Genomic DNA, 7,799 nt, shown 5'->3' with positions numbered 1-7,799 from the left:
GTCACCAACCACATCATACATAACGTACACGCAAAACATCCCATTCTTGTCCAATACATACATATATTTGCTTGGGTGCGTTTGAGTTTGGAAGAACAGACACCAAAATGTTAACGGCCATTATCTTTAGCCTACAGGATTCTGTTTTATTCTTTTATTATTGTTATCGTTCTGTCTGTATGTTCTCTCCCCGCTCAAAGAACAGCTATTACTTCCATAATTGTAAGTTAATTTATCGCTGGGCAATAAAGAAGTAGCGTTTATCAAAAGTGCCTGTCCAAGCATACGAGTAACCATTTTCCGACCAAGCACGCAGGGTCACAGGTTCCAGCGGCGGCTCCCACGTGCGTGTGTCGCGAGGGAGGTCAAGGTCCGCCGCGGCCCCCTCTCAGGCAGCGCCGAGGCCACCCCAGGCAGCCCGCGGGTCCTCGCGGGGGGGGCGGAGCCCGCCAGCCCGGAAGAGACGCCGCGGCGCGCCGCGCATGCCCCTTCCTTTCCAGCTCCGGCCCCGGACGTAGCAGCCGCCGAGGTGAGTTTCTCCTCGGTCCGGGTTGCATCCGCGTCCATCCTGGCTCTCCAGCTGTCGTAGTCGCCGCTCCTCCCCGGGGTCGGGGCGGGGGAGCCCCTCTCCCGCTCCCCGCACGCCCATTTCTGTGTAGTGAGGGGCCGGGGGCGCACTTCGCTGGGTAGTGGGGTGCTGGTAGAAGATTGGCGGCCCGTTGGCAGAGGCCGAGGAGGGGAGGATTGAAGCCCTTGTGTCGCGGCGACTCTTTCAGCGAGGTTAGGGAGACTGCGCCCCGCTTGCTCGCTTTTGTTTCGATACGGAATCTCTCACCCCGGGCCGCCTCCTTGCCTGGCCCTGGAGCTCTGGTTTGGGGGAAGAGTGGCAGGAGATGAGGGTGCGAAGGTCTTGGCCCTTTGGTTTGGGGTCAGCGGCCTCTCAAGAAGGGAGGGCTCTCCTCCAGGCCCTTCCTGCGTCCCTCAAAGTATGCCGCGCCATTCCGCGCAGGGTACCGTTGCTGCTATGCCCCCCAGTGCTCCGGGAATACGGGGTTTGCGGTCCCCCGCCCCCACGTTACACTTCTGTGGGTGTGAGAACGAAGTCTGGAGCGAACAGTAACCCTGCTCCTGTTTTGGTTAAACATCATGGCAACTTTCTTCTCAAGCGCCTTTGCGGGATGGAGGAAGGTAACTGGCGGCTTTCAGTTTTGCAGGGTTTGAAGTTCTCCCTGCATGTTTTCTGCGGTGTGGTTTGAGGTTTCAGCCCATTGGACAGTGTGGGGGTCGTTCTGGGGTCCTGAACTTGGTTGCTGGACCCTGGCTCCATTGCTCAGAAATGCTCTTGATGATGCGCTTCCTTCCAGATGTTGATGCCCAAGAAGAACCGAATTGCCATTTATGAACTCCTTTTCAAGGAGGGAGTGATGGTGGCCAAGAAGGATGTCCACATGCCCAAACACCCTGAGCTGGCAGACAAGAATGTGCCCAACCTTCACGTCATGAAGGCCATGCAGGTAGCCTGGGGGCTGCTCGAGTGGGGTGCAGATGGAGGGATTTTCCACTAAATGTCCGAGGCAGATTCCAAGGAGAGGTCAGGACAGCCAGAGCTGCTTGCCGCCTTGAAGGGCGCTGAGGTAGATACACCGTGAAAACTTGTCTATGCAATTTAGCTGCCTTTTGCACCGAGTTTCTAGATTCGAGTCTCTGGTTATGTCTTGACAGTCGTGTTCTGTCTTCCAGTCTCTCAAATCACGAGGCTACGTAAAGGAACAGTTTGCCTGGAGACATTTCTACTGGTACCTTACCAACGAGGGCATCCAGTATCTCCGTGATTATCTCCACTTGCCCCCCGAGATTGTGCCTGCCACTCTGCGCCGAAGCCGCCCTGAGACTGGCCGACCACGGCCCAAAGGTATGTTGCCCAGATGAAGGCCTGCTCTGAAGCTGTTCTTTCTCTGGGGAAGGGTATCCGTGAAAACGGGGGGATCAGACAGAAGAGGCCTCACAATACACCATTGGTGTCTGCTTTAGAGGGGGCTCTGGCATGCAGGACCTGGGCCAAGTCCTGGGACCTTTGTCCCCTCGCATGGGAGTTGTCATGGAACCACAATCAGGTCAGGTCTTCAGGCCATCCTGGGAGATGCCATTAAATACACAATATAGTCTGCGTCCAGGCACATGTGGTTGAGCATTGAGTAACTTTTACAGGACGGAGCAAAGCTGTTTACCACATGTGAAAGAAATGGAGTGTTTAACTCTATCTTGGCAACGGGAGCAAAAATAATCAAAAGTCAAATAGGGGAGAAAGGATGTGCTTGTGGGGGGTGGTGGTGAATTACTTTCTGGCTGGAGATCATGGCTGGCTCACAGTTGCAGTTTGTCAAGGTTATGGTTCTCTTTCCTTTGGTTCTGAAAGAACTTGTCACAGGAACTTTGTAGGAAGAGCAGTTTGTGGACTTGGGTGATGAGGTGCAGAGATTGCTAAAAACAGACAATCACCGGACTGCCCGGGTTCTCCTGGGGAGAGGCTTGGTAGCACTCCGGAGTCTGAATTTTTTATGATTGCTTCCTAGGGGATTCTGGTGGTTGGGTGGGATTATGTGTCTGTAGAGCAAAGGTTCTCCACTGCATCTTGGGAATCCCTCGTGGGGGGTGGGATTCCATTGTCTGCACCCTCACAGATTCTGATTTGGTTGGCATAGATGGGACCTAGCATTTATTTTAGCCACTCAGTACAGGTTCAGTTTAACTTCTCATACTTAAAAAGATATATAGTTGGCCCTTGGAACAGCTTAGCGGTCGGGGCACCTGTGTCGTCATTGTCCCCATCCCCAACCCTACCCCTACCCCCACCCCATAGTCTAAAATCCATGTGTAACTTGGATTTTTTGAAAACTATTAACAGCCTGTTGACCAGAAGTCTTACTGATAACAAATGGTCGATTGATATTTTTACAATGAAGAAAATATTAAGAAAGTCTTAAGTAAATGTATTTGCTCTGCTACTATACAGTAGTTAATTGAAAAAGGAATTGTGAACCCATGGAGTTCAAACCTGTGTTCAAGATCAACTACAGTCTATATTTAATCATGTAGACTCGAAGTAAAGTTCCAGGGTAACTAGATAGAATACCAGATTCAACTTCCAGTGTTTATGAGAATGTTTTAAAAGCTTTTTAGTCTGCTTTCATATATATATCCCACAGCCTAGTGAGGTGTGTGGAGAAGCCCAGGGCAACTAAAGGACTCTTGTTGGCCTCTGTATTTATACACTGACTGCTGGAGGTGGGGCTTTCAGCTTACGGTGCCTCCTTTCCTGTTTGCACAGGAGATTTTTCACTTCAGAGATGGGTCAAGTTCAAAATTTTGGCTATTCAGGTGTTTGTAGAAATGGTTGGATTACTTAATTTGCCGAGTAATTGGAAAATATGTATCTGTGTTGAGAAATACAATAGAAAAAAGCAATCCTTTTGCAGATGGGTAGCATTTTTTTTTTAAAGATTTTATTTATTTGACAGAGACACAGCGAGAGAGAGAACACATGCAGGAGGAATGGGAGAGGGAGAAGCAGGCTTCCCGCCGGGCAGGGAGCCCGATGCGGGGCTCGATCCCAGGACCCTGGGATCACGACCTGAGCCGAAGGCAGACGCTTAAAGACTGAGCCACCCAGGTGCCCTGATGGGTAGCATTTTAATTGAGTGTTCTAGACTTTTAAGAAGCCAGTGTCCGTGATGACAAAATTTCTAGCTGACAGCTCTGGGTCCAAGAGTTCTGTCCTCTTTATCCCATCATAACGAATTTGCTGCCAGTGAGAATAGGAGAGCAATTCCCACTTTTCTTGGCCCAAAGGGAACAGAGTTCCCACATTGCCCTACATTCACAGTGTGGTTTAATTTGTACAGGTCTGGAGGGAGAGCGACCTGCAAGACTCACACGAGGGGAAGCTGACAGAGACACCTACAGACGAAGCGCTGTGCCCCGTGAGTAATTCGTCATCTCTGTCGGGCATTGGGGGAGAATCTCTGGATTCTCAGTCACCCTGGCTGGGGCTCAGCCCTTGAAAGTGCCAGAGTGACAGGAAAGATTCTTGGTCTCAATCTTCAGGTCATCTTTAGCTGGAGTCCTTTATGTTTCTTGCCTTGTACATGGATTTGATGGATGGGATTAGGAGAAAAGCCCTCTTCACTGGGGACACAGAAGACCTTGAACCAGGGCAAAATTGAAAACTTCTAAGAAAGTAACATGCCTTTCTTGGTTTTGTGGTTGTGTTCCTGTGTCGCAAGCTCCTTGAGGGCGCCCACTTAAATATCTTTGTTGTTTTCTTAAAAAATAATTCAAAATCTTGTTTTTAAACAGCAGGTGTTTGCATTGACTTGGAATAACAGATGTTTGTTCGTTCAGTCAATATATATTATCTGACTTGCCAGGCATTGTTCTAGGAGCTAGAGAGACAGTAATGTGCATAACAGACAAAAGACCTTTCTCACTGAATTTGCGTTTTAGTAGTAGGAAACTGGTAAGCAAAAATGAGTATATAATATGTCCGTGGCCTGGGGTGCTACAGGGAAAAATGCAAGCAGGGGGATGCACAGTGCAATTTTCGGTGGGGTGTTCAGGGAAAGCTGCGTAAGTGCGATTTAAGCAAACACCTGAAGGAAGGAGTCAGCCAGTGGCTCTCTGAACCAGAAAACAGTAGGGGAGTCAGAAGATGGAGGTCTCATAGCTCTGTGGGCCATGGTAGGGCTTGGGTTTTTTGTTTTGGGGTTGTTGTTGTTGTTGTTGTTATTTAAGATTTTATTTATTTGTCAGACAGAGAGAGAGTACAAGCAGGGGGAGCGGCAGGCAGAGGGAGAAGCAGGTTCCCAGCTGAGCCGGGAGCCTGATGCGGGGTTCCATCCCAGGACCCTGGGATCATGACCTGAGCCGAAAGCAGATGCTTAACTGACTGAGCCACTCAGGTGTCCCAGGGCTTGGGATTTTTTTAGAGAGTCCGTATCTTTGTTGAGAAGCAATTAATTGTGATAAGAAAGCAAAGTATTAAGGGTAATTTTCATCAACTTCTTCCACTCTAGCCTGTTGTCTTATCATGGTTCCTGTTTCTTGAAACGTGAAATAGAAATGAGCACTTGACCTGAGTATGTTACCGGATTGTAAGAAAGAATTTTTCCAACAAACAGGCTCTCGGTTCAGAGAAAGTTAAGGGTTGCTTTTATTAGAAGTCACACCACATGGGGAATCGTCAGGAAGTCGTTCTCCAGAGGATGTGAGGTTGGGCCTGAGCCCCAGGGGTCCCCAAGTTGAGTTGGGGGGGATGAGCATTTCAGGTGAGAGCAGCCTGAGCAAAGGTATAGAGTTGGAGACGTGGGTAGCTTGCTTGTCGGGGGGCCAGGGGAGTGAGGGGACAAGAGCCTAATGGTGGGTGTGGTCTGAAATGGGCCAAAGAGAGACCCCATTGAACAAGATTTACCGAGACTACTCCCTGATGGTGCAGTCACCACCCGCTCCCCCCACCCTGTGGACCGTAACATTTCCTAATGGCCACACCTAAAGCAAGTGGAAATAGTTTACAGCAATAATTTTTTAAATCCAGTATAGTTTATTGTATTATTATTTTTTAAGATTTTATTTTTAAGTGATCTACACCCAACATGGGGCTCAGGCCTACAACCCCAAGATCAGGAGTTGAATGCTCTACCAACTGAGCCAGCCAGACATCCCAAATCCAATATATTTTTAAAATGTTATTAACATATAATCTTTATACACATTAATGAGATGTTTTGCATTCTCTTAAATCTTGACATCTTACATGTGTTTTGCACACGCCTCAGTTTGGACTAGTGGCTGCCATACAGGTCAGGGCAGCACTGGACCTTTCATCTTGTTCTTTACCATGATCATGACTAGGTTGCTTTTTGCTTCTGTGGGCCTTTGTGTCCTTTATCTCTTCCTCTGTTAGCTAGATGCTGATCTGAAGCATGTAAGTAGCTCGATGGGAAGTGAGGGTCTTCTTGGGCCATAGAGAGGGGCACGTAATCCAGGCTTTGTGGTCTGGGCAGCCTTCCTGGAGGAGGTGATAGTTTGGGCTGTGAGTTTGGAAGGATGACTTAAGGAAAGCTGCCCCAGGAGAGGGAGGGGGCAGAAGTGGTTCACAGGGTGTTTCCCACCACTGGGTGTAATTTACTTCTACTTCATGGGGTACGTTTGGTGACACGGCTTTTCGTGCAGCATTGGGCTGGAGACCTTGTCTTCCTTTGGTCTGTAATAGATCATAACATGATGACTCTGCATTGGTGTTTCTCCTTACAGCTGGTGCCGACAAGAAAGCTGAGGCTGGGGCTGGGTCAGCAACTGAGTTCCAGTTTGTGAGTATCCCTGTTGGCTCTCTATAGACAGTCATTGTTCTGGCCATGGCCCTGGGGGTCTGCAAATTCTAGGGATACGATACAGTGTGGTGGGTCCCACCCCTTGTTGGCAGTGGTCCCCCCCCAAAAAAAATGAATTCCAAGAGTTTTTACATTAAGATACAGCATGCAAACTTTTGTAATTATGTAAATTACTGAAATGACTCCGCCAAATCAATATTACATGTGCATAGTGGTGGTTTCTTCATTAATGAGCATCATAATTGTGACTCCTTTAATTTCATGAACTAAGACTTAGGGTTAAGAACTACAAACTAGAGATTAAGCTCTAGAACCAAGATAGCTGGAGTCAGGTCCTTCATCTTCTTCAGATGGTTTGATATTGGGCACATACCCTCCGTGCCTCAGTTTCCTCATCCTTAAAATAGACGTTACAATTGTAGCTTTGTCAGGTACCTGTGAGATGAATCTAGGTAAAGTGCCTGGCACGGGGGCGGGCGTAGCACTGTTGCAGGAACGGCTGTCCTGTGGCAGGTCACGGCACACAGGTGTTCTCTGTGGCCTCATTTGTGGAAAGGAGGTGTGTGTGGCAGGCACAAGGTCTTGGCCTGTGCTGGGAGTGCGCCTGTGTGTGTGTGTAAACACACTCTTGAGTGGGTATCCATATTCCCATTTTTCCGATGTGGAAACCAGCCTAGGAGGTGAACGTGGCCTTGTAGTAAGAGGCAGGGCTGGGATTTATGGCCTGAGCTCTTGAGCCTTACGTTCAGGGCCCTATCCTGTTGTAATGAGGCCCGCTGCCTGGCGTGCTGCTAATGCTGATGATGTCTGTTTTCTCTTGCAGAGAGGCGGATTTGGTCGTGGACGTGGTCAGCCACCTCAGTAAAGTTGGAGATGTTTTGTGTTGAATAAATTTGTAGCCAGAAAAAAATTAATCTTGCGTGTTCTGTTTGGTTTGCATTATGTGGCCTGAACAGGAATGATAGAAGGATCAGAATGTAAACAGGGCAAGACTGGATTTGGTTAAGGAGTTGTCCTCATGCAGGGTGGCATCGCATGTGGCTGTTAGGGCTGCAGTACTTGGCTCCGGCGCAGGCCCTGTGTTCAGCACATGCTGCCCCACAGAGTCCTGTCCGATGTGGTTACTGTTCTGGGGGGTAGTTGGAGAGCGGGGCATGTTCACTAGGTGGGCCATGCTGATGCAACTCTGCGGTACGGGAAGGTTGCTGCTTTTTTAACCCTGGAATTAAGTAGTCTCAACCGTCAAGGCTTAGGAGAAAACAGAATCAAGATTGCACAAATACCTCTGAAAAGGACTGCCAGCCATAGGAAGAACCCATGGGAGTTTTTTGTTTTTACATAATAGCTGGTTGGTTGGAGCTCTTGGCATCCGAGGGCTCCTTTTTATTTTTTTTTAAAGATTTTATTTATTCA

General features: G+C 48.6%; 1 protein-coding gene across 4 annotated transcripts; it reads left to right on the top strand.

Annotated features, from left to right (window-relative positions):
• Positions 1 to 376: 376 nt before the first annotated feature.
• On the top strand, positions 377 to 7,300 carry RPS10 (ribosomal protein S10). Of its 4 annotated transcripts, XM_045866732.3 has the most exons (7): positions 444 to 529; positions 1,010 to 1,188; positions 1,365 to 1,514; positions 1,741 to 1,912; positions 3,903 to 3,980; positions 6,310 to 6,365; positions 7,210 to 7,300. In XM_045866732.3, the coding sequence occupies exons 2-7, from the start codon at positions 1,147 to 1,149 to the stop codon at positions 7,249 to 7,251; spliced, it is 540 nt and encodes a 179-aa protein (XP_045722688.1). In that variant the 5' UTR covers positions 444 to 529; positions 1,010 to 1,146; the 3' UTR covers positions 7,252 to 7,300. The 4 variants fall into 4 exon arrangements, with proteins under 4 accessions (XP_045722689.1, XP_045722688.1, XP_064453545.1 ...); XM_045866733.2 differs by lacking the exon at positions 1,010 to 1,188 and having other exon boundaries at positions 377 to 529; XM_064597475.1 differs by lacking the exons at positions 444 to 529; positions 1,010 to 1,188 and adding an exon at positions 538 to 780.
• Positions 7,301 to 7,799: the final 499 nt, after the last annotated feature.

The sequence above is a fragment of the Mirounga angustirostris genome, unplaced genomic scaffold (genome assembly GCF_029215605.1).
Source record: "Mirounga angustirostris isolate CCGP_5_RB_7025 unplaced genomic scaffold, mMirAng1.0.hap1 SCAF_8, whole genome shotgun sequence".
Classification (NCBI taxonomy): Eukaryota; Metazoa; Chordata; class Mammalia; order Carnivora; family Phocidae; genus Mirounga; species Mirounga angustirostris.
This window is presented reverse-complemented; position numbering and strand designations above follow the sequence as displayed.

Excerpts from the sequence above, each read along its gene's own strand:
- RPS10 (XM_045866732.3), top strand. The coding sequence starts at position 1,147 with ATGGCAACTTTCTTCTCAAGCGCCTTTGCGGGATGGAGGAAG. Across the intron at positions 1,189-1,364 it reads CCTTTGCGGGATGGAGGAAG|ATGTTGATGCCCAAGAAGAA; the intron begins GTAACTGGCGGC and ends GCTTCCTTCCAG. Across the intron at positions 6,366-7,209 it reads CAGCAACTGAGTTCCAGTTT|AGAGGCGGATTTGGTCGTGG; the intron begins GTGAGTATCCCT and ends TTTCTCTTGCAG.